At 41.4% G+C, this 27,286-nt stretch overlaps 1 protein-coding gene and 2 long non-coding RNA genes across 8 annotated transcripts in view; 2 read left to right on the top strand and 1 right to left on the bottom strand.

Moving 5' to 3' along the window:
* The window catches only part of MSH3 (mutS homolog 3), a 205,307-nt gene that overhangs the window by 16,482 nt on the left and 161,539 nt on the right, over positions 1–27,286 (bottom strand). For 5 of the 6 annotated variants that reach the window (XR_008315277.1, XM_053291220.1, XM_053291222.1 and 2 more), the window contains 2 exons: positions 2,103–2,289; positions 789–918 (listed from right to left, as the gene is read on the bottom strand). Coding sequence is in view for 5 of the 6 variants with exons in the window: in XM_053291220.1 (XP_053147195.1) it covers positions 789–918; positions 2,103–2,289 (317 nt within the window). In the remaining variant the exon portion in view is untranslated. Of the gene's footprint in view, positions 1–788; positions 919–2,102; positions 2,290–21,949; positions 22,690–27,286 lie in introns of those variants that run through there. The other variant, XM_053291224.1, reaches the window with a different exon arrangement.
* The window catches only part of LOC128342975 (uncharacterized), a 115,597-nt gene that overhangs the window by 46,636 nt on the left and 41,675 nt on the right, over positions 1–27,286 (top strand). The gene's annotated exons all lie outside the window — the stretch shown is intronic.
* On the top strand, positions 11,630–19,603 carry LOC128342977 (uncharacterized). Its single transcript, XR_008315282.1, has 3 exons — positions 11,630–11,707; positions 12,467–12,793; positions 16,724–19,603. It is a non-coding gene; the product is annotated as an uncharacterized LOC128342977 (long non-coding RNA).

The raw sequence follows: 27,286 nt of genomic DNA, 5'->3' as shown, positions 1-27,286 counted from the left end.
TTTTGTGATTTCAGCTTAACAGTGCTCATTCACCTCTGCATATGCACTGATTCCTGCCCCCTGCCCCATTACAACACCAACCTAAAATATATTCCTGACTTAGAAATCTCTGAGTTCTAGAACTCTGAAGACCCTATTCCTTTGTTTTCTCTCCTTCTTTGCCTTGGACCCCAAATCCTATAATTATACCAACCACCTCAGAACCTGATTCCAGATATGGAACTTGGAGTGCATATTGCCCAGTACTGTCCTGGAAGCCTCCCAGACAAGGGGCTGCTTCTGCCTACCAGCAGTTTGACTTTGACATCCCCCATCTCCTCACCCATCTTTCTTTTGGAACATCATTCCCACCAATGCAACCAATATTCAACCCTGGCTGTTTAGTTGTACTCTAAAAAATAAGTTTAAAAAATCTTATTTCTTTCTTTGGCAAAGTCCTTTCCTTCTGAGGTACCCTAAGGTGATGATCCGCTGTCTGGATGTGATCCGAAGTTACTCACAGTTGCTGGTCTGGCGCTAGTAATTTGAGCTTACTCTATCAGGCAGATAGCTGCTGCTTCCCTGACAGGTCAGAGTTATCTGCTGTAGGGAAAAGTGTTTCTCCTAACATTCAAGCAATTCCTCAGCTTCAAAGCATATGTTTCTTGGGCAAGTTAGTCCTGAGTGTCAGATACAAAACCAAGGGTATACAGGACACAGTCTGAGCAAGAGTGTTCACAGTCAGCCACTAAACAGCATTCAGGCAGTAACAGAATGAAGCTACCAGTCAGGTAAATTTGATATTGTACCCTTTTCTCCTCCACTATCATCTTCATTCACCAGAAAAGCCATGTGGTAGTTCCCAACCTGTCTTGGGTAGACCTTTTCTAATTCACAAACTGGAGGATAATGGGTGACAAACAGTGTCAGTGAACCCACCTAGAGAAATAAAATACACAAAGATTTGAAAAATACACATATTGAGATTTTATTTTTGACAGGCAGGTTCTAGAGGGCAACAATGGGTCACTGCTAATCTTTACATGAGCAGCTTGAAGTGCTCGGCTTCACCTGTTTCCCTCTCTCTATCCAACATGCCTTTCAGGCTACTGAGCAATATACAGCATTATTTGTTCTCACTAGGTTAATCATAGACAGTTTCCTCTTTTCTTTTCATCCAGCCTAAGTCCTACACTTTGGCTGTGACCTGCAATAGCCCATGTCCCCCAAAAGTCAGATTGAAGATCATGAGACCTCCAAAAATGGCATCTGATGAAGTAAGAGGGGAGACAACTAGAAGGAAAATTCATTCATCCACCCACCCCAGCCACATGCTCCCCTCACACTATATGCGGCAATTCTGTACGAGACCTGTCAACTCCCATTACATCTTAGGGCCAGCTCATACATGGCCACTTTTATGTTGGCTGCACATGGTAGGGTATTGGAATGAACTAATGTGATGCTTGAACAAAGGCACCTGAACATGAACCGGAGCACCTGTATTCACTCATACAAATCCACCCACCCTTTCCCCACAACAGATTGACTATATAAATTAAGCCTACTCATTTGGACATTTGCAGATCATATTCAAGGTTCTATACACAGTGAGAGAGGATGAGCAACCCTAAGGCTTGCTCCTCTCCACTGCTGTGTGTACAGTCAACACACTGAGGATGTGTGTGAACTAGCCACTAAATAGACCATGAGTACACTCTTACCAGTACTGCAGCAAGAACATCATATGCAGAGAGACATTCCTAGTGACTTCTCCATCTTCAAAATTCATCTCAGCTGGAGACTAACTGAAGGACAGAGCCTGACTATCTATCAAAAGCTTTGTGAAATCAGATGAGAGTGTGGCTGGAATGATGGTGGGGCTGAGTTTTTAAACACACAATTTTTTCTAACTTACTTTGCACTAGCTAATTGATATATTTTAAATTTAAACTACCAAGAGCCATTGGGATTGACTAAACATCCATATAATTACATGTTTCCATTTCTATAGCATTCTATTGTTTCACAATATTAAAAAAACAATATTGAAGGTTTGCTGTGTATACACTCTAAAGATCACTTATTCACACACCTAAATCTCTTCAAAATGACACACTTACATCTCTAATAAAATGTTCTAGTGTAGCATAAGCAATAGCAATTCCATCATGCGTGCTTGTTCCTCTCCCCAGTTCATCCAAAATTACTAGCGAATGTGAAGTTGCTTTTCTAATTATCTCAGCTGTATCTGTTAGTTCTTCCATAAATGTACTATGTCCTTTAAAAATGTTGTCTGTAGCACCCATTCTGCAAGAGAAGACAATATTGTTTTATTTTTTAGAACCAGATTAAAAAGACTAAATACTGTTCTGGAAAAGAAACACAGATATGCACAGGATGGCTGAAATGGAATGAACTTCCTCTAAAATATTTGGCTTCCATTCCTCCTTTTACATCAGAATTGTATCTGGCTACTGGAAAACACAGCTATAAAAAGCAAAGGTATTACAAAATACTGGAACAGCCAAATATGAGGACTGTTGCAGAAATAACACAGAACAGGGTTTAACACCCTGAAACAGGTTGTTAAAGGTCACAAGAACAGCCAAACAAGGACATACTATAGGTAGAAGGAGAAGAAAGAGTGGGTGATTTTGTGGCTTGCTCTCAATCCCAAACTATGCATTTACTTTACCTATCAGCCCAGAGTTACTAATATGAAGGCAATGTCTGCAAATTTGCAGAAACTTCAAATATGTATTGCAAGAAAACTGATGAGAGCTCCTGTTCCTGTGATTTATTGGATCCCAGCATAATTCAACAGCTTTTCAGTAACTTTTAGCGATGAAGATGTGGTTAAGCTGGATCAGTTTGTGACTCCTGAGGATATGGACAAGCTGCTTAGAACAGCACCTGTTCTCTTGATTCTTGTCTGACATGTCATACTATCTGGCAGGGGGGTTGTTGCAGAAGGCCTGGCAGATATTATAAATGCTTCTCTGAGGGAGGGCAGGAGGCAATCATTAGACCTTTCTGAAGAAGCCTGCATTGGATCCCTGAGTTAAGCAACTAGAGGCCTGTCTCCAACATTCCATGGCTGGACAAGGTAATTGAGAGGCTGGTGGCCACCCAGCACGACAGTCTTGGAGGAACCAATTATCTAGACCAGGTCTGCTCAACTTTGCCCCCCACCCCAGGTGTTTTTGGACTACAACTCCCATAATCACCAGCCACAGTGGTCAATAGCCAGGTATCATCTGGTGGCTACATGGGGACGGGCCTTCTCTGTTGCTGCCCCAAGATTCTGGAATATGCTCCCTGCTGAAATAAGAGCCACCTCATCTGACAATTTTTTAAAAGTCACGAAAGACTTATTTTTTCACCCAAGCTTTTTAACTTGACTGTGGTTTTAAACTGTTTTAAGGTTCTCATTTTCAACTTCCCCCCACCCTCACTGCGATGCGGTGAACATAAAACTTGTTTTATGTTGTTGTAAACCGCTCAGAGACTGAAGTTTGGGGAAGTCTACAAAACAAACAAACAAACAAACGAATGAATCAATGAATGGATGAATAAATAAATAAACTTTAACATTTACTTTTGCCTTTCCTTTCACTATTATCAAGACTGGGGAAGTACATGAACATCTAGGCAGCATTGAAATGCATTACCTCAATTAATTTTACCATGTGGACTGCCTCTTTTCTCATTAGTTAAATGAATTAATCTGCATTCAAGGCTTCAATTCTTTGCAGAACTTCCTGATCACAAATACAGCTCACAGAAGTGGTCTTCTATCTTTTGTAGGGATATGCAGAATATTTCTAGCTATAAACATTATGACTCGGAACGGCCCATTTTGACTTTTTCGAGCTCGAAACAGAATGCCTTTCAATGAAGGGCCTGTTAGAAGCTGGGAACGGACTGATCCCATTCTGAGTAGCAACGTTTCGAATGAGGGCAGCGCCAGATTGGATGGCGAGAGGTACCTTAAACAATCATTACCCCATTACTGCTTAGCCCGCACCAGCAGTGGCACGCCACCCTTTGCAAGGCTGCGCCGCCTACAGTGCTCTTATGGCCTCTTGGATTTGCATGGCTGCCACGTGTGCACAGAAGCCCCAAGAGTGCATTATGTGGGGCAGCCTTGGCATGAGATGCTTGGAGGGGCACTGCTGCTCACGGCGGGGGGGGTGTTGAGTGGTAACTCGGTAATGATGGTTTAAAAGGTACCTCCCACTGCTGCTCGCTGCACACCCTAACACTGCCCTCACAGGCTAGAACACTGGAAACGTTCCAACTTGCAATGGGGCCATTCTGTCAGAACAACTAACTTGACCGGTTGTTCCGATGGAACATTCAGAATAGAACACAAATCCTGTTCTATGCACATTCCTAATCTTCTGGGCACTTTCAGAAGCAGCTGTAAAAACAAATTCTTTTGTTCATGAGAAACAAGAAACAGCTAGGGATGTGAATGGAACTGCGGCTGGGTGGTTCGAAGGCGGCGGGGGTGCTGCTTTAAGAGCGGGGATGGTGCACTTACCCCTCCGGCCGCTTCCCCCCCACCGGCATCCTTTGTTTAGAAAGCTAATCAGGGCAGCAGCGTACCTCCCTGCTGCCCCATTGGTCAGAAGTCCCTGAAACACTTATGTGCGCAGGCACGTCGGGGACTTCTGACCATATCCAGCCATTGGGGCAATGGGGCGGTGTGGAGGTATGCTGCCGTCCTGATTAACTTTCTAAATGACACCAGGAGGGGGGGGGAAGCGGCAGGAGGGATAAGTGCACCCTCTCCCCCACTTAAAGCAGCACCCCACTGCCTTCAAACTGGCGGAACCACCGGTTCAATGCACATCCCTAAAAACAACTCTCTTGTCTTGACACTGATAAACTGTTCAATTATCTTTAAAATCAGCTGCATAAAAGAAAGTATACACTAACCCCTGCTAACTGAGCAAAGAAGCATCTTTTCAGTGATGATTCTCTTGTATTTAGTGGGGGGGGGGGAGAGAGTAACTGGCCCAATTCATGCCCAGCACCCACCAGTGCCTGTTGCTGGTTTCTACTTTGTGCTTTTTTAAGGTTGTGAGCCCTTTTGAGGCAAGGAACCATCTATTTATTATTCATTTTTCTATGTAAACTGCATTGAGAACTTTTTTTGATAAGCAGTATATAAATATTCACAGTGGCAGTAATGCTCATACACACAGCCAGAACTTGATTTATATGAGAATACTGTATAGAAATGGTATTCAGAATCAATAAAATTTATTTAAATTATTTTTATCATGACCTTCCAATGCAATGCTGCTCAGGGAAGCTCACAAAAATAATAAAGCAGAATAGAACAATATTAAAAATAAAGCAACATTAAATATCACAATAAAACAGTAAAAATAAGAGTAGGCAGGCAGTGTAAAAGTGGGCTAAAAACTGGCACCAAATTAAACCAAGGTTTAAACCCAGCATAAACAGACGCAGATAAAAACACTGGGAAAAACTCTCAGAAGAGAAGGGTCTTCAAGTGCTTTTAAATAACTCTGAGAGAGCCTGGCAAACAGAGGCGTATCTAGGGAAAATAGTGCCTAGGGCAAGCACTGAAATTGTGCCCCAGTCCAAACATCTGACACCCATCTTTCAGATAACTTTACCATAATCTCAGCTCAAAAATACAAGTCCAGACACTTTCAGGAGAAACAGGTTGTAAGCAACACACAAATGCATACACACATACAACCACACATGTGGCACATATGTGCCAGTCGCCTTCCCAAGGAAATGCAGCACATCCATGTGCTGGGCATGCCTCCATAGAGCTAAGCAGTGAAAGCTCTCTTCAGAATGCTCTGCCACCTCAGCACACCTCACTACAGGTTGCTGCCTCCAAGAATTTCAGGGATGGGTTTTTTCCTGTCCAAACAACTTTTGCCTTAAAGGGAGATGGTTGCAATGGGAAACCCTAGGGGCCCAAAACAATCTGAAATTATCCAGCAGCTTACAATAGGCTTGGATCTAGCAGCCTGATCAGGAAGAAGTGGAAGTTGCAGCTAGCCAGAGAAAAGCAAAACAGTGTGATAGTCAAATCAGAAAAATGGTGTATGTGTGTGTGAGAGAAAGAATTTATAACAGTAATCTACTCTGCACTACCGTCACCAATTTTCTGTCTCTGCCACACTGCAAAGGTTGGTAAAAGGTTGCCCCTGCCCCATCCCCTCAAGATCTGCCTGGCATGCAGAGGGGAAAAATATTACCAGCTAGAGCAAGCTGGCTTCCCTGCAAAGTTGCTACAGGCTGAGAAAGGAAAGGAGGAAGGCGCACCAAGGGCCAATTAAATAAATTAAAAAGAGACAAATTGTTCAATACGGAGGCAGGGAACAGGCAGACTGGACAGTAAACTTTATGTCTAGTTTATCAAATGCACTAGTCAATCAGAATCACAGCATGACTATTCAATGTGTCTTTTAAAAACAATTGTGTTCAAAGTAAAAAGGGAGTTGCATTGATTTTTTAAAGAAGACATTCTAAAATATAATTTTTTTTTAGAAGGCAAGGAAACTTGAGCAAATCTACTTGGCATGCACAGGCAATAAAAACCTGAGTACAACTCAGCTAAATTGAAGGGAATAATTTGCAGCACGTTAACCACTTATTTCAAAAGACAAGCCATTTCTCAGTATAGTAAGACTGCACAACACAGGGATGGCAATACATTGCAAATGCAACATTTCTGGGTGTGCATTCTTACAGCAGGGTTGTTGTTGTTGTTTAATTTAAGCACCACACAAGTTAAAGGCAGGCACTTTCCAAGTTTGAAATCCCACAAACCTTATAATCAGATTGCTTGACAAATACGCAGATAAAGATAGAGCTCTGTATAGAGAATTAAACAGCATGCAAGTGAATATTTCCATTTTATTCCTTGCCTCTCCCCCCACCCCCACCCTTCAGTTTTGCCAGCTTACAAGGTATTAAACCAACATTGTCTTTTTAAGGGATGTTTTGTCCACTAACTTTTGTGCCATTTATATCTGTTTTTTAAATACTCAGATCCATTGCCAACCATTTTGCATTCTTCTGACTCCCAAGATCAGGGGAAAAACTAGAGTAGGGCCTTGCCAAGGCCATTTGAGCATGTGCGGTGGCCATTTTTTAAAATTGGCTGCCCCACATGCTCAAATGGTCCCTGCGAGGTCCTAGGCCTTGCCAGGCCTCACAGAGGCCTTTTGAGCATGTGTGGCGGCCTCCAAAATAGCCACCACACTGATCTTTGTAGGCTTGAAAATCAGACCTGGACGGGCTGCGGTGGTGATCTAAGAGGCTGGCGGGGGGAGGGAGAACGTTTGTAGACTCCCTCAGCCTTTAGGGGGTCTACAGGTTAAATTTTTAAAAATTGTGAATTGGGGAGGGGGTGGGGAGCAGCATGGCACTGGCGCCCCCCAAATGGTGCCTAGGGCACGTGCCCTGGCTGCCGCACCCTAGATTTGCCTATGCTGGCAAAGGATTGCTTAAAACAAATGTTTTTTAAAATGAGTATGAGTGATGCTGTCAATGAACTTTCAACACTAATTGAGAACTTCTTATACATTTTTTCATATTTTTAATTCACATTTATTTGCATTTTATTTACTCAGGAATAAAGATTTAAAGTTTACTTAGTGATTTAAGTTTGTTAGAATATGGATAAGAGCTTGACCCACAAAGCTCATTACTGCAGTAACAGAACCTATCTTTCTCCTGCACTATGACAGGTAACTAAACCCCATCAAGCTCCAGGCATACCTGTGCTTGAAAGAACATCTATCACTTTCTGGGTATAGAAATTGAATTTTGATAGTACCTGGTATTTGTTTGGGCTAATTCTGAAATGACTCAAATAAAGCCCAGTAGTACTTTTCTGATTTCCAATTAACCCCAAACATGACATTTCCTAGAATATGGATCTTCTTCCAGGTTTCTCTTCATATTTTGATAAATATGAAATCTCTTCAATATTGATGCTTAATAGTAATCACTGGGCCTTCTCTGTAGTTGCTCCTGAGCTGTAGAATACACTCCCTGCAGAAATTCGTGGTTTGGAATCTTTACTGGCCTTCAAGATAACCCTTAAAACCTATTTGGTTGGTCTGGCCTTCCAGGGTTTTAAAACTGCTTTTAAATATTTTAAATTGTTGGAATCGTTTTTAACTGCTTTCTGTGGCAAAGTTCCCTTGCCACAGAAATGATTGAAAACAATTTTTAACACAGACTCTGTAATACAGTTACATACTGTAAATTGTGTGAAGATATCCAATATAATAACTTTCTCTTAAGTGCTGATAAGGGACTCATCAGCACACTGCAAATTCAGCCTAGCTAGAAAGAAACAGTTACATAACTTCTGAGCTAACCAAGACACATTCATTCAGAACAAAGGATTTTGCACAATTAAACTCACTAAAACTTACTATAAATTCAATAAACAACTTTAAAACAAGTTCATTTTAAGGCGTTTATATCTGAGGATGTCCAACTTTTAAAAAAACAACACCTGCTTTTTGATGTTAATAAAGTTATTACAGAGGGATATTATTGTCGCCAGAATTCTATTCAAGGATGTGTAAGAGGAGCTGATTTTCTTCATAAAACAGCATAGCTTGTTTAATTGGCTTCCACATTTGGATTAGATAATCTGTACAGGAAAATATACTCAGTGGGTACATGGAAGTACATAAGGGAAATGATAATTTGATGTAGCCCTAAATTATTAATAGGAGTATTCAGTGATTATCCCAAGCAACTGCATGAAACTGAGATTCTAAAAACAAAAAGCATTTCAGTATATTCCAGTTTCTGAGTAGTTTGCTTCATCATCCAGCAGGGAATCACTTGAGCCAAAATCTCTTAGGCCTGTATTGTTTAGTATGTTGGCCACATACTCCCAAAGATCATTACAGAGAGCATGGTCATTTAATGGAACCATTCTAGTATGAACCATGTGGGTAGTGTTAACAAAAATGCACACTTAGCAACCACCATTTAATCACTTGCTAACAGCAGCAGCAGAAGCTTGGCTGCAAGCTTCTCTCTCACATCCTTACTACTTCAGCCAGCCCCAATTATCTGCTGTTGAATAAAAAATGGGACAAACATCTAAACTGACTGACAAGCTGGGTCATTATGAACCTTTGATAGCAGTTCCCACCTACCAGGGGAGAACACTTATGGAACCAGAAAGGAGCATTGGTTACTTACTATGAAGGCTTCTTCTTCCTGCTGGCTTAGAGCAGGGGTGGGGAACCTTGGCCCTCCAGCTGTTTTTGAACTACAACTCTAATTGTGGCTGGGGATGATGGGAGTTGTAGTTCAACAACAGCTGGAGGGCCAAGGTTCCCCACCCCTAGTTTAGAGGATATCTCGTGTGGGTTATTCTTCCCACATTCTCCAGAGGCAGGATTATGCCTCATATAGAAGATTTTAAAAGCTTGGGATGGATAGCCCAACCCAGTTTCAAAAATCCAAGTCAAGTATTGAACACAGAAACCTAAATAGAGCCAATCCCCCAAGAAAAAAAGGCATAAAATAGAGTGTTCCTTTCAGTAGACCGGGATCGCTACATGGATGGGTTGAGATGTTTTCAAATTCAGCAGCAAGAAGAAGCTGTCATGGTAAGTAACCAATGCTCTTCTCTGCTGCTGGACAAGGAGTTATCATATGAGACATGCCACAGCCTAGAAGACCCAGATGTGGGTGCTACAGCCTAGAAGAACTAGATGGGGGTGCCTCAATCTACTGAGGAGGAAGGACTTACTGTAGCCCTCTTATGCCAAAGGAAGCAAGAGCAGAATGGTTAGAGTCCAGCTTGTAATGCTTTGTAAAAGTTGATGGTGAAGATGATGTTGCTGCCTTACTGGTTTCAGATAAAGATGCATTTGTGGAAAACGCTGAAGCTGCTGCTGTTCTTTTTGAATCGGCAGTAATGTTAGATGGTGGCCGAATACGCTGTGTCTTGTTTGTTAAGGAAATACAAACATTAATCCACCTGGTGACAGTGGAAGTGGCCACTTTTTGTGGGCAAGACGGTGGAAGCAGCCATTGAAGTGGACAATTAGAAAACAAATAGTGCATCCATGGAATGGAACGAATCAGTACATTTTAGGTAGGCCTTCAGGCACCTAGGTACAGCCAGCTTGTGCCAAGCTTGTTCTGAGGGGTGACTTGGCTTAGAGCAAAAAGACAAAAAGAGGGCAATATAATGTCCTCTGACCGGTGGAAGATGGAAGGTGCCTTGGGAACGAAAGATGGATCCGGAATGAGGCAGAAAAGAAAATACACAGGTGTTTGCTGATATAAGAACAGCTCTGCTGGATCAGGCCAAAGACCTGTCTAATTCAGTATCCTATTTCACACAGTGGTCTACCAGATGCCTCTCAGAAGCCCACAGGTAAGAGGTAAGTGCATGCCCTTTCGCTTGCTGTTCCTCCCCTGCAACTGGTATTTAGAGGCATCTTGCCTCTGAGGCTGAAGGTCGCCTATAGCCACAAGGATAGACGTGTCCTCCATGAATTTGTCTGAGCCCCTTTTAAAACTATCAAAACTAGTGGCCAGCACCACATCCAATAGGAGAGAATTCCATTAACCTTGGGTCCCCAGATGTTGTTGGACTACAACTCCCATCATCCCTAGACATGGCCTTTGTGGCTGAGGATGATGGGAGTTGTAGTCCAACAACATCTAGGGGCCCAAGGTTAAGAAACCCTGCCATAGATTAATTATGCACTGTGTGAAAAACTACTTTCTTTTGTTGGTCCTGAATTTCCTGGCCTTCAGTTTCATGAGATGATTCCGTTTCTAGTGTTGAGAGATGGAGAAAATTTTCTCTCTGTCCACTCTTCTCTATTCCATGCATAATTTTATTCACCTCTATCATATCTTCCCGAAATTAAAGTGCCAGTTGTTGTAGCCTTGCCTCATGAGGAAGGTGCTCTAGGCCCCTGATCATCTTGGTTGCCCTCTTCAGCTCCTTTTCCAGTTCTACAATGTCCTCCTTAAGATACGGTGACAAGAACTGTATGCAGTACTCCAAATGTGGCTGCACCATAGATTTGTGTAAGAACATGATAATATTAGCATTTTTATTTTCAATCCCCTTCCTAATGATTCCAGGTATGGAATTGGCCTTTTTCACAGCTGCCACATACAGAGTCAAACATTTAATGAGCTATCTACCATGACCTGAGATCTCTCTCCTGGTCAGTCACTGCCAGCTCAGACCCCATCAGTGTATATGTGAAATTGGAGGTGGGTGGGGTTGCCCCAACAGGCATCACTTTACACTTGTTTACACTGAACTGCATTTGCCATTTTGCCACCCACTCACCTAAATTTGGAGGGATTCTTTTGGAGCTTCTCACAATCTGTTTTGGATTTCACTACCCTAAATAGTTCAGTGTCATCTGCAAATTTGTCCACTTTGCTGCTTACACCAACTTCTATATAATTTATGAACAAGTTAAAAAGCACTGGACCCAGTTCAGATCCCTGGGGGACCCCACTTCTTACTTATTCCTACCCTCTCTTCCTGTCTTTCACACAGTTACCCATCCACACACGAACCTTTCTCAAGTTTACACAAGAGCCTTTGGTAGGGAACTTTGTCAAAAGCTTTCTGGAAGTCCAAGTATGCTATGTTGACTGGATCACCTTTATCCACATGCCTGCTGACACTCTCAAAGAACTTCAAAAGGTTAGTGAGGCAAGACTTGCCATTGCAGAAGCCATGCTGGTTCTCCTTCAGCAAGGCCTGTTCTTAAATATTTTTTAACAGTTTTGTTCTTCTTAAGTATGCTTTCCATCAATTTACCCAGCACAGAAGATAAGCTAACCAGCCTGTAGTTTCCCGGATCCCTTCACCCCTTTCTGAAAATCTGAGTTACATTAGCTACTTTCCAGTCCTCTGGTACAGAGCCTGATTGTAGGATGTGTTACATATTTTTGCTAGGAGATACAGCAATTTCATTTTTGAGTTCCTTCAGAACTCTTGGGTGGATGCCATCTGGACCTGGTGATTTGTTCACTTTTAGTTTTTCAAGACAGTTTAGTTTTTCAAGACAGTTTCTCTCCTCACCTCAAATTGGCCCAGTTCTTCAGCCTCCAAGCCTGAGAAGCTCATTTCTGGAGTGGATATATGGTCAGTATCCTCTGCCAGGAAGACAGATGTAAAGACCTCATTCAAATTTTCTGCATTATCCCTTCTTAATAATCCCTCTCATGCCCTCATCATCTAAGTGTCCAACCACCTCCCTGACAGGTTTTCTGCTTTTGATATATTTAAACAAGTTTTTGTTATTCCCCTTGATAATTCTAGCTATATGCTCCTCAAACTCTCTTTTTGCATCCCTTATTGTCTTCTTGCATTTCTTTTGCCACAGTTTATGTTGCTTTCTGTTCTCTTCATTTGGGCATGACTTCCATTAACTGAAGCAAGTCTTCTTCCCTTTTATAGATTCCCTAACTCTACTTGTTAGCCATACTGGCATCCTCCTGAACATGGTGGCACCTTTCCTCCTCCTTGGTATATATTCCAACTGAAGAATGTGTGTAAGAAAATGAAGAATGCACTGACCGAAAGTGCCTGTAACTTGGTCACTCTTCTGGCAGAAGGGATGGCTATCAAGAATGATAACTTGAACGACAGCTTGAGAGACATCGATCAAACAGGCTCGAATGGAGGCGACTGAAATGCTCTTAGAACTGCATTAAAATTTGAGGTTGGGAATCGATGTATTGTTGTAGGAGACATGAGAGTAGCCCCTCTAAGGAACCGTTTGAGGTGAGAGTGACTAGATAAACTTAGCCTGTTGTGTACTGATAAAAAGCTTATCAGGGAGGCTGCTTGTCAACATAGGAAGCTGCCATATACTGAGTCTGACCATAGGTCTATCTAGCTCAGTATTGTCTTCACAGACTGGCAGCGGCTTCTCTAAGGTTGCAGGCAGGAATCTCTCTCAGCCCTATCTTGGAGATGCCGCCAGGGAGGGAACTTGAAACCTTCTGTTCTTCCCAGAACAGCCCCATGCCCTGAGGGGAATATCTTACAGTGCTCACACTTCTAGTCTCCCTTTCATATGCAACCAGGGTGAACCCTGCTTAGCTAAAGGGACAAGTCATGCTTGCTACCACAAGACCAACTCTCGTCTCCTTAGGGTTTTTCGATAATCTCCTCTCTTTAGGATATTGGTTTTTAATCCCTTATCCAAACCCTCCTGGATGAAAGCAACAAGTTTTCCAGTCCCACATTTCTCCTTTTGTAACTGATGCCTAGAGCACCATCTTAGGAAAACCCCTCCATATGTATTGGTATATGCGATTAGCAGACAGCTTTCTTGACTCTAGGATGTCAAGAACCTTAGAGGAGTAACCATGTTGTCTGAGGAGGTTTCACTCAGTCTCCAAGCAGCTAACTTTAACCATGCTGGATTGTGATGTAGAATGGGACCTTACTGGAGAAGGTCTGGAGTGATTGGTAAAAACCATGGTTCTGATATTACCAGGTGTAGTATCTCTGGAAACCACACTCTCCTTGGCCAATATGGTGCTATGAGAATTATCTCCACCTGCACAAGGCGTACCTTGCATAGGAGACAGCTGATTACAGGAACTGGAGGAAATATGTATAGCAGAACTGGTGGCCATGGTGATGAAAGGACATTGACTGCTTTTGCACCCTCGTAAGGGAAGTGGATAAAGAATCTGTTCATCTTGGCGTTGTCTGGGGCAGCAAAAAGATCCACCTGTGGCTGACTGAAGTGTTCTGTGTTCTGCTCAGATGTCTATTTGAAGCTCCACTCTGCTGGGTCAAACTTTCTACAGCTGAGCCAATCTGTCTTGGTTTTGAGGGCTCCCTTGACATGGTGTGCCCACAGAGATGCCAGATTTGTTTCTGCTCACTGAAGTACTGCCTCCTAGTGTAAAGAGCACAATCTGATTCTCACTTGTCTGTTCATGTGTGCCTTTGCTGTAATATTGTCAGTCCAGATAAGCACATTCCTGTGGCTCACTATCCACTGGAATGCTAGCAGGGTCATGTGTATAATCCTCAGCTCTAGCCAGTTGATGCTGTTCTGGCATTCCTGTTCTGACCATTTCTTCTGTGCTGAATTGTGAAGGCAGTGCATTCTCCACCTGAGGATGCTTGCGTCCATGCTTACAATTATTCTGGGTGTGGCTCAAAATTGCTTCCCCTGAGAGAGCTGTCCCGAGCAAGTAGTGAATCTGAAGAAGAACCTGCACTCTCAATTGACATTTTAGTGCTATTGCCTTCTGGTGGGGGAGGAGAAACTATTGCAGGGATGCAGATGGAACAGAACCCAATGCACAGCATCCAGGGATGTTACCATCAGACCCAGATGGCAAGCTAGGGTTAAAACAAGTACTTTGTATGATGTTGACAATTTTCTGAATTCGCTCTTGAGGAAGAATGAACTTGTCTAAGACCCTATAGATTATAACTCCCAGGTGATGAATCCTTTGCATGAGAGTGAGATGGCTTTTGGCCTTGTTTACATGGAAGCCATGGTCTGCTAGCATTTGCACTGTCATATCTATGTCCCTGTAAGCTGATGGCAGATCAGGGGATCTGATTAAAAGATCGTCTAAATAAGCAAAGATCCTGATCCCCTGTTACCTGAGATATGCTACCAGGGATGCCATGATCTTTGTGAATACCCTTGGTGCTGATGACAGCCAAAATAGTAGTACTTTGTACTGATAATGAATTCCTCCATAGATGAAGCGGAGGAAAGTGCGACTGTCTGGGTGAATAGAAACATGCATGTAAACCACTGTGACATCTATTGAGACTAAATAGTCTTGGAGATGGATAGATTCTGCGATTGAATGCAGAGTCTCCATTTTGAACTTTCTGTGCTGCACAAATTTATTTAAACTCTTTCGATCCAGTACAGCTCTAAGGAAACCAACCTTTTGGGGTACAGTGAACAGAATAGAACAGACCCGCTACCCTTGTTCTATAGCCCCTATTTCTAATAGATCTTGAATTGCTTGAAGCAAGCTTGATATGTGAGTGGGAGCGGGGTGATCTTCGGAGGCGGCCTGGAGAAGAAGCTGTAAATTCTATTCTGTACCTGTAGAGAAGTGACTGGAGAACCCATTTTTCAAAGGTGGAGCTCTCCCATGCATGAAAATGTTTGGGGAACCGGACCACAATCTGAAGGGGACACAAGTCAGGACTTGTCTGGGTGTCATGTTCTGGCTAGTGAAAGCTGGGCATTGCTGAGTTCCTGGCTTGGAGGCTGCACATTGTTGATTCCAGAAAGGTCTTTGTGCTCTAGCATCCTTGTCTAAAGGAGGCTTTGAAGGGATGAAAGGACTGAAAAGGTCTTTTATAGTGGCTCCTGTTCCCCTTTACAAGATATAAGCAGGGCCTTCTTTTATCCTTTGTCTCATTAAGAACCTCTTTGATTCATTCATCCCCAAATGTTTTGAACTGACATAGAGGACCAAAGCCAAATTCGATCTTGATGTAGCATCTACTTGCCAGTGTTTTAACCATAGACTACGAGCTGGCTGTTCTTCTAGGGAAGGGAGTAACTGCAACACTCGTGTTCAGAAGAGGAGTGAAGTCCTCTGACATAAAGAACCTTTGGGAACTAGTGAAGGAGTCATTGGCTTGGTCATCTGATTATTCCCCATCCTCCTTAGAATCATGTCCATTACCTGCATCCCCTAGGGGAAAATGTGGGATAGAGTGGGTAGCTATAAAGTGCTCTTGAATGTGAGGACCTTGGGCTGTATCTACAGGCTTTGCAGTGTCTGGGATCTCAGGAATATTGTGGTGGGCATCTGGAGAGTCAGTCTGAGATTTCTGAGGAATGTTGCTGGAACTTATCCTTTCCAACATTCCTGGCTCTAGCTGTCTTATGAGATTTTGATGGATGTTTAGAATGCTGCTTTTTCTTTTAGATTTTTTGGAAGCAAGGCTGGAGGAGGAGGAAGAAGATGACGAGTTCCCTGCTTTTGCACTTTCCCCCTTTTGCAGACTTGCTCTGCTGCAGAGACTTAGATGTCATGGTTTAAAACCATGTCTGCCAGGGAAGTGGAACCTTCTTGTTTAAATTCTAGACAGGGGGAGAGTGGCTGGATTTGGCTCAGCAGGAGCAAGAGTTTATCAAATCTGTCTCTATGGGAGAGGGACCGAGTGGATCAGGTCCCACCAGTGATGCAGGTGCCTCCATGGAATGGATGTCTGCATCTACTGGAACAGAGGAAGCATTCAAGTTGGGGCCATGCTGATCCTTGCCAGGCCATGTGGCACACACAAGTTCCCTGCTAATTTTGCATGGTATGGGCTTCACAGCTCTAGACGGTGCAGACACAGGTACTGGCCCTGGTCCTTCTTTGGTTGTGGTGGTCTCTCTGCTTTGCTCCTCTGCCAGCCACTCTTGGCCCTGATGTTCCGCTGGCCCTGCTAGCTGCTCTTGAGCTTGCTTCCTTGCCAACCATGCAGGCCCTGCATGGAGACCAGGCCCAGTATGGATGAGCGCAGCAAGGCCCAAGTGATGGGAGGGAAGGCTCTGAGGGAGAAACTAAAGCTGCAGCCTTTTGGGTGGGAAACCAGTGGGATTCTTGCCCTTAGGTACAAGAACATTCCTAATTTTTGGCCCTTGCTAGAGCCATTAAATGAAGGAAGGAAGTAATAGAGAGTAATGAAGAACAAGAAATAAGGAACTCTCTCTTTCAGGCTGGAAGACTAATGAGGATATGAAAATCAAAAGAGCAAGTACTAAAGACAAAGACAAAGTAAAATGAATAAATAAGAAAGATAAAGATATAAGCCTCAGAACAGGAACAAGAGAAGGCTGTCTCTGGAGCTGGATTGCAGGACTAAGGAAACTGGATTGGGCTATCCTCGGGGTTTTAAAAGCTTCTATCTAATTCACATACTCCTGCCTCTGGAGCACATGAGAGTGATAACCCATATGAGATGATCTCATCAAGATACAGAGAATGATATATTTCACAGAGCGTACATGTGGCCTTGGTTAAAAAATAGGTCACTTAGCTTAATGAGCTTATTGACCTAAAGCAAGCCAACTTCAGTTAAAGACCTTTCTTGTCTATCTTTTACCTCATTTTCCAGTATGGGAGGGTGGACTTATCCTTCTACAAGACTTTCTAAGACATGCATTTACCAAGGAGATATGTTAACCTCTTTGTGACTGCCATTGTATATTCTGAAGCTTTGAAGAAGCTTGACTTTCCTGCCTTCTCAATGTGATTTTTATTCATTTATTTGTCTTTTTGTCTTTGTCTCAACTCATAGAAAGGAGAGATTGCTTCCTGTCAATAAGAGCAGTGCTCTCTCCTGAGATGTTTCTTCCAAGACTTATATGTTTCTGTCTATTGCCCTGAAGGCTAACTGCTCTTGCCTGTCATTGTGATCTTACTTCAAATCTATTTCAGTGCTTTTTGGCTCTGTTATGTCTTTTGCATTTATTAGATGCAGAGCTGCAAAATTTTGATGGAAAATATTAGACTACTTTTTCAGAAACAGTGAATTACATTTAAAAATACAACTCTATCTAAACTTGTACTTCTACATATTTTCAAAAAGGAGAAATGTTAATCTTCATATCTCTCTTTGAATAACTTTTGCTATATTTTTCAACTTCTGCACAAATTAATTTAAGGTGAGTTGAGAGTAAAAGGATCACATTGAATTGAATTTCTTAACCCATTCTGTTTAAAGCATGATTTAATAGTTAGAAAAATTAATTTATCAGATATTTGTTGTGAAACTGACACAGTTTTGGTAATCTATTAAGTAAGCAGATTTGATCTTTAATATAATTACATTATTATCCTTGACTGGCATAAAACAATGATATTAATATGTATCAGCTTTTATACATATGATCAGGTGCCCTTTACTACCACTTATACTTTCTGCAAGACTAATATTTTTCTTAAACACAAATTTGGAACAGATTCTAACGTATCAGCAAGTGGCATCACAGAAATTGCCTATGCCTGAGTTCCAAGGATTCGTCTACTACCTGCAGCCCCTGTGCACAATCCTACTCCCTTCTTGAAGGTTCTCCAACTATAGGAGAGGTTCTTTGGAGAATGCTGCGGTGGGGAGGATGGAACATCATTCTACTCATACATGTTAGGATCCAATCCAATATAAGTTGTTAATTGAATCTGTTTGGCAATATAAGTGCAATATAAGTGCTAAGTGGTCCTTATCTCATGCATTCTCCTCTTTGAGTTAGGTAGTAATTACTAATCTCAGCTGTATAATCAGGAAACTGGGACTGCAATATAATGACTTTGCTGAAACCCCCCTGGAAAGTTCAATTAATATCTGAGGAGGAATACAAATCAGGCTCGTAATGTTTAAAGTTGGTATTAAGCTAGTCATAGACCAAAATAAATAAATTGATTGATTGCAGGCTTGCCACATCCAACACTCTAGCCTACTGGGCACTATTAATGTAGTCTTGCACATTTTAAGGGTAATGATGACTGACAACATCCAGACTAGTTAATCATAACTAACAACCATTGAAATCAATGAAACAACTTAGTTGCGACTAATTTTGTCCGGATGTTGCCTGACAAAAATAGTCACTAAAATAATACTATTTTTAAAAGTTCAATATTGTAAACTGGTGATACCTTCAGTTGTTAGTAAAATAGATGTCACTTTTCCTCCCCAAAGATCTAAAATCCGACTTATATACTAAAGTGAATAAAATTTCCCTTGAAATGGTGCAATATGTTTCAAATGACTTTAACACCCACAGTCCTAATCCTAACCAAGCATTTCTCACATTCATGAATGTATATGGTAAAGGCAATCACCCTTTAATCCTTATTATTGTAAAATCATAGGGAACAGAAGCATATTGGGGGAAAGAGTTCAGGTGTCTATGCAATTTGTAAATTAAGAGTAACATATTAAACAGTTAGTTTTAATTTATGCTAATCTATCTGGATTGTTTAAGAATCCTAATCAGAATTCTTCAGGTTGATCCAGTCACCAAAAAGTGGGAGCAGCCTTCTTCAGAACTCACAATTTCTTCCTCAAGGGTCAGAGCATAAGAGAAGAAGCAGCTGTATGGTATGTTACATCAAAAATACATGTAAGGCTAGAGAGTGAATGAAACACAGGAGCAAGTGGTCATGCAAACAATGAACTATGAGAAATAAAGTAACTCTCTAACTAATGAGGTCTTCCCTTGAGATAAATGACCTCAGAACAGTAGTACATCTGCTGGTCATCTCCAGACTTGACGACTACAATGCGCTCTATGTGGGGCTGCCTTTGTACGTAGTCCAGAAACTGCAGTTGGTACTAGGGGCATAGCAAGGTTGAAGTAGCCCAGAGACAAGATTTTAAAATTCCTCCCTCCACTGAAGCTCAGCTCATGAAGTAAAGAAATCTTAAATGAGGCTGAATAGTGGTAACAAAAAGCAGTGTGTGTGTGTATCTATATATATCTATATATATCCCCTATGTGCCACAATAGAACATCATCCTAAATTATTTTTTTTAAGTTTTTGTAAATTGTGGACGATGCAAGTCATTTAATGGTACTAGAGAAAGACATGCTGTTCTGGTAGCTCCAGGTCTTAACACTCACATCAATTTTGGAGGATGAATACAACTGAAGGAAGCCCGGGTGGGTGCATGGATGGGGAAGTCAGTCATGTGACTTGCCTCTGGTTGGGCCCCCAGACAACTGTCTCCCCTTGCCCTATTATAGTTACGCCCCTGGTTGGTCCAGAATGCTACAGCCAGGTTGGTCTCTGGGTCATCTCGGAAAGACCATATCACTCCTATCATATCACTCTCACTGCCGGGAGAGCACAGCATGGCTTCTGCAAAGGTAAATTGTGCCTCACAAAACTTTTGGAGTTTTTTGAGAGTGTAAACAAGTGTGTGGATCAAGGTGATCCAATTGACATAGTATACCTGGACTTCCAAAAAGATTTCGACAAAGTTCCTCATCAAAGACTTCAGAGAAAACTTATTTATGGGATAAGGGGACAAGTATATGTGTGGATTGCTAACTGGTTGAAAGACAGGAAACAGAGGGTAGGCATAAACTGAGTTTTCACAATGGAGGGAAGTAAGAAGTGGGGTCCCCCAGGGATCTGTACTGGGACCAGTGCTTTTTAATTTATTCACAAATGATCTAGAAGTAGGGGTAAGCAAAGAGGTGGCCAAATTTGCAGATGATACCAAACTCTTTCAGACAGTGAAACCCAATGCAGATTGTGAGGAGCTCCAAAAGGATCTCTCCAAACTGGGTGAGTGGGCAACAAAATGGCAAATGTGGTTCAATATTGGCAAGTGTAAAGTGATGTACATTGGGACGAAAAAACCCCAGCTTCAAGTATACGTTGATGGGATCTGAGTTGTCAGTGACTGACCAGGAGAGGGATCTTGGGGTCGTGGTGGACAGCTTGTTGAAAGTGTCGACTCAGCAGCAATATGGTGGTTCGATTGTGAGGCAGGGATTTTAATGTGCCTGCACAATTCCTTTGCATTCCTTAAAATATCGCAGCTGGACAAAGCTGCTTTCAGTGGGAAGAGCAGATTCTTATCTTGGAGACAGCCAAGTAGCTGAGAGGGGTCCTTTTAACAGCCCCTGAAGTCTGGCAAATCCAGATAGAATTATTCTTCAGAAACCCGGGTCTGCAAGCATCCTGCATGTCACCTGCAGTTAATAACCAACCTGTATAATTAAGATCCATGGACTGCCGTTCCCGAATTTCTATCCTGCTAAGTATCATATACCATTCATCTTGACTTCTTCTTTACTACATTCCTCTTTTCTCCTCTTCTTCATTTGCTGTTATGACTTGGGGTTTTCAGTTAAGCACGGCTATTTGAAGCATTTCCCGTTCCTCTATGGGGAGTTACTGTTTTATTGCAGCCTTATTATAAACACAGCAAGACTTTAAAGCTACTTCTGGCTCAGCGGAAAGCGTGATTTACGATCTAAGACTTTAACTGTCTCTTACAATTGGAGTACTTGATTAGAGTTGTATATCTTTGTATTTTTGTCTTTGTCTGAGGACTCTTTATGGTTGTTTGGTGTTTTTTTTTTTACTGCTGTTTGTTACTCAGTATCTTTCTCTTTTTACATGATATGACTTAATCCCTTTAATAGTTTTATGGTGTTTCTGGTAAATATTTGTAACTGGAATTTCTGGGAAATATTTGTAACTTTGGAACTTCGTTGCAGTGTTTATTCATAACGATGGTCACTTCTGATTGCCTGCGGAAGGATCCTGTTATTTTCATTTGGAGGAATCTCCGTTTTTAGGAGATAATGGACTTCTTAGGAGTAATCCAAAGGACAATAACTTAGGAGAACGGTAATCTTTTCTTTTCCTGCTTGAAAACTTTTTTTTATTTTTAGAAATCCAGGCAGACTTATTTTTAGCTTTGGACTCTTTGCTCGCAGGGAAACATATTCCCATGACTTACTCCTTTGGTAATTTTGTTACGTCATTATTCATGTCGGTCCTTCTTTTTCTCTTTAATGGTATTTTGTAGTTTTAATTGATTGCCATACGAGGGAATCATTTCCCCATGTTCAATACAATGTAATGCTGAAATTTTACTCTGTATCTATTAATGGTTAATTTTTAATTTAGGGTCATCGTGATACCGTTTTAACAATAAGAAATCTGAGTTTTCTTTTGTCTGTACTCTATCCCATTGCATTTGGTTAATGTATGAGCAGGCTGAAGTTTACTGAATATGGTCCTGGTCCTGTTTTTTTTTGTTGTTGTTTCTTAAAATATCTACCAATGGTATAATCAAGAATCAAAATATCTACCAATGACATAAGTAAGCTCAGAATATGAAGTCAGGGTCTCACCGATTAATGGCTATTTTAGTCACTCTATAAATAGGAAAACTATTTTTAGTTTAATAGCAAGTATAACGTATTCATAGTACACGGTTTTAACTTTAATTTCCAGAGGAATAAATAGCTTATTTTCATTATACACTTAAATTAGGGATTCAATTTTGGTTAGTCTTTCTTTCTGTCCTTATTACACAAGTAGTTAAATAGCAAAGGGAAAGAACCAATATGATGGAATCTCATTTTCAAGCAGAGATGCTTTCTTTTTCTGGATTGCAACAATCAATAATTACAGAGCTGCAAATTTTTTGTACTTGAATTGAGATGAAAGTGGACCACTTATGTTCTTTTATTCCGAACCCTGACCTGGCTGCAGAAGAACCTGGATCTGCTCTGTCTGAAGAGAAACTTTCCTGTCTGGAAGAACAACCTCCTCCTTTGTCTATTCTTGGTCCGAAAGAACTTTCTGAAAAACAGCTGCATAACGTAGAGTTGGAGTTTTTCATTGCACAGGTTCTGATTTTTCTGATTCATGAGACTCACAACTTTAGCTCCAGACAAGACAGAGAGAGAATTTTTTATGGAAACATCAAGATATTACTTGCATACGAAATGATTAAAGAAGTGTCCTGTCCCCCCCACACACTTCAAGAAATCTCTTGGATAATGACCTGTGCCCTTTTGGCTTGAGTTCATTCTGGAAGATTGGGAACATAGACTGGTTTTTATTAAACTGGGCAATGACCAGATTTTTCTTGACAGTCTATAGTTTTTGGACGAATAAATTTTTTCTTGAGCAAAACAGTTCGATCGTTATCTGACAGGAGGGAAGAATTAAACACAGTTAGTTTATGTTTCTTTAAGTTGCAGTGTAGGAAGACTTTTCCACTGTAATTTTTTGTTGAATACCGCCATATTGCATTTTGGAGCTCAAGCCACTTCGTTATAATCAGAGATAAGACCTTGGCATTACAATTCTACAGAGATTTTAATCATTTTCAGCATTGATATAGTTAGTAAACATAGTATTCAGACAACAAAGCTTTTACATATACTTTGATTAGGAATAGTAAAATGTATCCTTAATTAGGATAGAGATGGCTTAGGAAATGCTACTTTCTGATTATTTTGGTTTCACATTGAAAACTCAGTTAAGTGAGACCTGGCTTTAGATATTTTAGTACTATCTGCAAATCTTTTATAATTCTAATAATACTTTCTTTGGGGCTGCCAATTATATTTAGAATCTGTCTTTAATTATGGAATTGTAATGTTTAGATTTAAGGAAACTACATATTTTTAATTTTGAAAATCTTTTCTTTTAGAAGCTGCTTTTTCTTAAGGGTACATATACTCCTTAATAGTACTGACTCTCTTTACTTTGTACTACTTTGGAGAATTGGTGATAAGATGGAAGAGGTCTCTTGCTTTTCTATTTCAGACCATTTGTATAACTTCTGTTGCTTAGAAATTCTTGATGTAATCATGTTTTTATCTCTTCTCCTTATAAAAATAAAAATTCTTAAGGAAAAAAGAAAGAAAGTGTCAACTCAATGTGCAGCAGCTGTGAAAAAGGCCAATTCCATGCTAGGGATCATTAGGAAGGGGGTTGAAAATAAAACTGCTAATATTATAATGCCCAAACTATGGTGCGGCCACACCTGGAGTACTGCATACAATTCTGGTCACCACTTCTATAAAAGTAGAATTGGAAAAGGTGCAGAAGAGGGCAACCAAGATGATCAAGGGCCTAGAGCACCTTTCTTATGAGGCAAGACTACAACACATGGGGCTATTTAGTTTAGAAAAGACAACTGTGGGGAGACATGATAGAGGTCTATAAAATCATGCATGGTGTGGACAAAGTGGATAGAAAGAAATTCTTCTCCCTCTCACATAACACTAGAACCAGGGGTCATCTAATGAAACTGATTGCCAGGAAATTTAAGACCAGCAAACAGAGGTGCCTTTTCACACAATGCATAATCAACTTGTGGAATTCTCTGCCACAAGATTTGGTGACAGCCAACAACCTGGATGGCTTTAAGAGAGGTTTGGTTAACTTCATGGAGGAGAGGTCTATCAACAACTATTAGTCAGAGGGCTATAGGCCACCTCCAGCCTCAAAGTCAGGCTGCCTCTGAGTACCAGTTGCAGGGGAGTAACAGCAGGGGAGAGGGCATGCCCTCAACTCCTGCCTGTAGACTTCCAGCGGCATCTGGTGGGCCACTGTGTGAAACAGGATGCTGGACTAGATGGGCCTTGGGCCTGATTCAGCAGGGCTGTTCTTATGTTCTTATCTTAAATGGTCTACACTTGCTGCCGATAAGTTTCCAGCAAAATTCAAGGTCTTGGTTATAACTTATAAAACCCTAAATAGCTTAGGCCCTGGATATTTAATAGAAAATCTTCTTTGCAATGAGCCCCACCGCCCATTGAGGAGAGGTTCACCTGCAGTTGCCACCAGCTCGTCTGGTGACTACCTGGGGATGGGCCTTCTTCGTTGCTGCCCCAAGGCTTTGGAACGCGCTCCCTACTGAAACAAGATCCTCCCTATCTCTTACAAGTTTTTAAAAGGCAGTCAAGACATATTTGTTCACACAGGCTTTTAATTAGATACTGTTTTAATAGTCTGAAGGTTTTTAATAGTTTTAACATTGTTTTAATTTTTTTTAAATTTTTTTTAACATATTTGTATACCGCCCAAAACTTGTAAACCGCCCAGAGACTTGTGTTTGGGGCAGTATATAAATATGTTACATACATACATACATTCATACATACATACATACATACATAAAATGCAAGTCTCTGGGCGGTTTACAACAATACAATAAAAACAATAAATAAAAAGGTTAAAACATTACAACAATTTTAAATTTAAAACAATGTTAAAACTATTTTAAAACATCAAACTATTAAAACAGTATCTAATTAAAAGTAATTAAATACAACAAAATTTAAATTGCAACATTTTAACCTTTTTAAAATTGTTTTGTTGTAAACTGCACAGAGACTTGAGTTTTGGGCGGTATAAAAATATATTAAATAAATAAATAAAATAAAATAAACAATAATGGATTTCAACCATGCTTAGAAGCTGAGTCTTTAAGAATGCACTCTCGTCATGTTTCCAAACAACTTTAGCAACAGTGAGGATTAGAAAAGTCAGGATGGCTACCTATAACTTTATGTGAAGCTTTTGAATGCTTTTAGAGCTTTGTAGAATTTGCTCTAACTCCAGCCCCACTGTGTGTCTTGAGGATGGGAAGTACTTTCATCTCCTTTAGTTCTTTTGTAGAATGCCTCGAGTCATTTTGAATCACCTACCTATAGTTGTGAGAAAGGATGGGTGGGTGTCTGCACAGAGGAGTCAGATGGGTGTCTGCACAGAGGGCCATCCAAAAAACAAGCCAAACACACACACACAAAGTTCTAGGTAAGAAACCTGCTTTCCTTCTTTGTGATCTCTGTGCAGTCACGCATATGGGAGCCTAACAAGCTTATCTTATCTGAGGTGGGTGGAGATAGGTTGGGATAAAATATTTTGTAAGGCATCTACTCTGGCCTCATATCCAAAATGCAGTACTTGATTAACATTGATAGTGTCAACCAGCTGGTGCCTTGCATAAATCAGGGAGCAGGATGCCTCTCAGATTAGCTGCAAAGGATAAGACTTTTCAATGAAGCAAATAGCGTATCCTCTCTAATAAAACGCTTGGTGTCCGTCCGTGGACGGACACCAAGCATGCATTCGTGCCTCGCCTGTTCTGGGCATGCGTGAAGCGCATGCCCAGAACAGAGCAAGGGAGGCACGAACAACAGGACCTGGCGGCCATCTTGGGCGGCCAGAAGCGGCCGCCCCGAAGAAGCTGGGTAAGCGGCGGCGGGGGACACTGGCTGAGGCGGCGGCAAAGCCGCCGCCTCGGCCAGAGGACGTGGCGCGGCCAAGGCGGTGGTGGAGCCATGGCCGCGGCCTGGCTGCGCCGCCGAAGCCGGGCGGGGGGAGGAGGTGGCGGGGGAAGCCGGCCTAGGTGGCAGTGGAGCCACCGCCGAGGCCTGGCGCCGCCGCCAAAGCCAGGCGGCTGGGAGTCCTTGGGGCCCTTGCCCGGCCGGGGAGACCGGCCGGGAATGTGATGCGGGGGCGGCCCGCACCGGTGCCCCCAGAGTCCGCCCGGCCGCTGATTTGCCCTTCCCTTCCTAGCGCCTGTTATTCAACGGGCTAAAATTTACTTGTTCTTAATAAATTGATATGTGAAGATTAGTTTTAGATACTCAGTGGGTAAGATAGTGGGGAGGAGGCATTTTTAATATGAACCCTGGTAACAACCTATTTTTTATCTTTTTTAAATGATCATGTTTTGGTAGTTACCACTCAGATTGCCTCATATTTATCCATCTTGTTCAGACATTTGCTGAAAATGTGGGTGTGGGAAGAGTGAACTTCTCTACATGCACTGAAATTGTCCCAAGATCAGAGATTTTTGGATTATAGTCCTTAATAGCATTGAGCTAATGATCAGGTACCAGTTACCATTAACCTCATTGATCACACTGTTCTGTAATTTCCCTTCAACAATCCTTTCTATAGATCGAGTGTTGCTCACATATTTATTAAGTGCTGCAAAATTGGTTATAACAAGAAAATTTGAACTTCCAGATCTTTTTATTTATTTTATTTATTTTTGCATTTATATACCGCCTTTCGTTAAAAAGATAACCCCAAGGCTATCTTTGGGATGATTGGTTGGTTAAAATATGGGATCTGACAGTTATTTGAATGCAGAAAAGTAGGCAGTTTGATGGTAATCTATGTTGAATTGTAGTCTTTTTATTAGTTTCTGGAATAAAATACAATATAACATTCAACCTTTTCTTTAATTTGGTGTCATTTAATAGAGCTGAAATATAATTATGGTTCCCATTGCCTTTTTTCTGACAATGAAAGATTTTTATGGTTTTGCCTAATTATAGTTATTTCTGTTAGTTTATATCTGTGAGAAATTTTTTAAAAAGAGTCCAACAAAACATCATTGAATTTAACATTGAAAAATTTCTGCAGCATAAAACAGAAGAACTAGGCAAAACATTTTAAAAGGTCAATTCAGATTGGGGGCCCAAATAAAAACAACAGTCTGCAAAAGGCCACGTTGGGGCGGGGGCATAGGCCTCTTCAGGGAGAGAGTTCCAGGGCCAGATATTACAGTCAAGAAGAGCCTATCCCACATAACTATCAATGGTGCTCCTGATGGAAGAAGACCTGATGGAAGAAGAGCCTCCCCCTGAATGGGTGGGAAGTGAGATGTGAATGGGTGGGAAGAATCATATAGGAGCATGTGGTCCTTCAGGTGCCTTGGGGCTTACGTTCATAACCAGCACTTTGAATTGGGCTGGAAACATATTGGGCTTGGAAC

This window comes from Hemicordylus capensis, chromosome 2 (assembly GCF_027244095.1).
Source record: "Hemicordylus capensis ecotype Gifberg chromosome 2, rHemCap1.1.pri, whole genome shotgun sequence".
Taxonomy (NCBI): Eukaryota; Metazoa; Chordata; class Lepidosauria; order Squamata; family Cordylidae; genus Hemicordylus; species Hemicordylus capensis.
The sequence above is the reverse complement of the archived record's forward strand: the minus strand, read 5'-3'. Positions and strand labels throughout refer to the sequence as shown.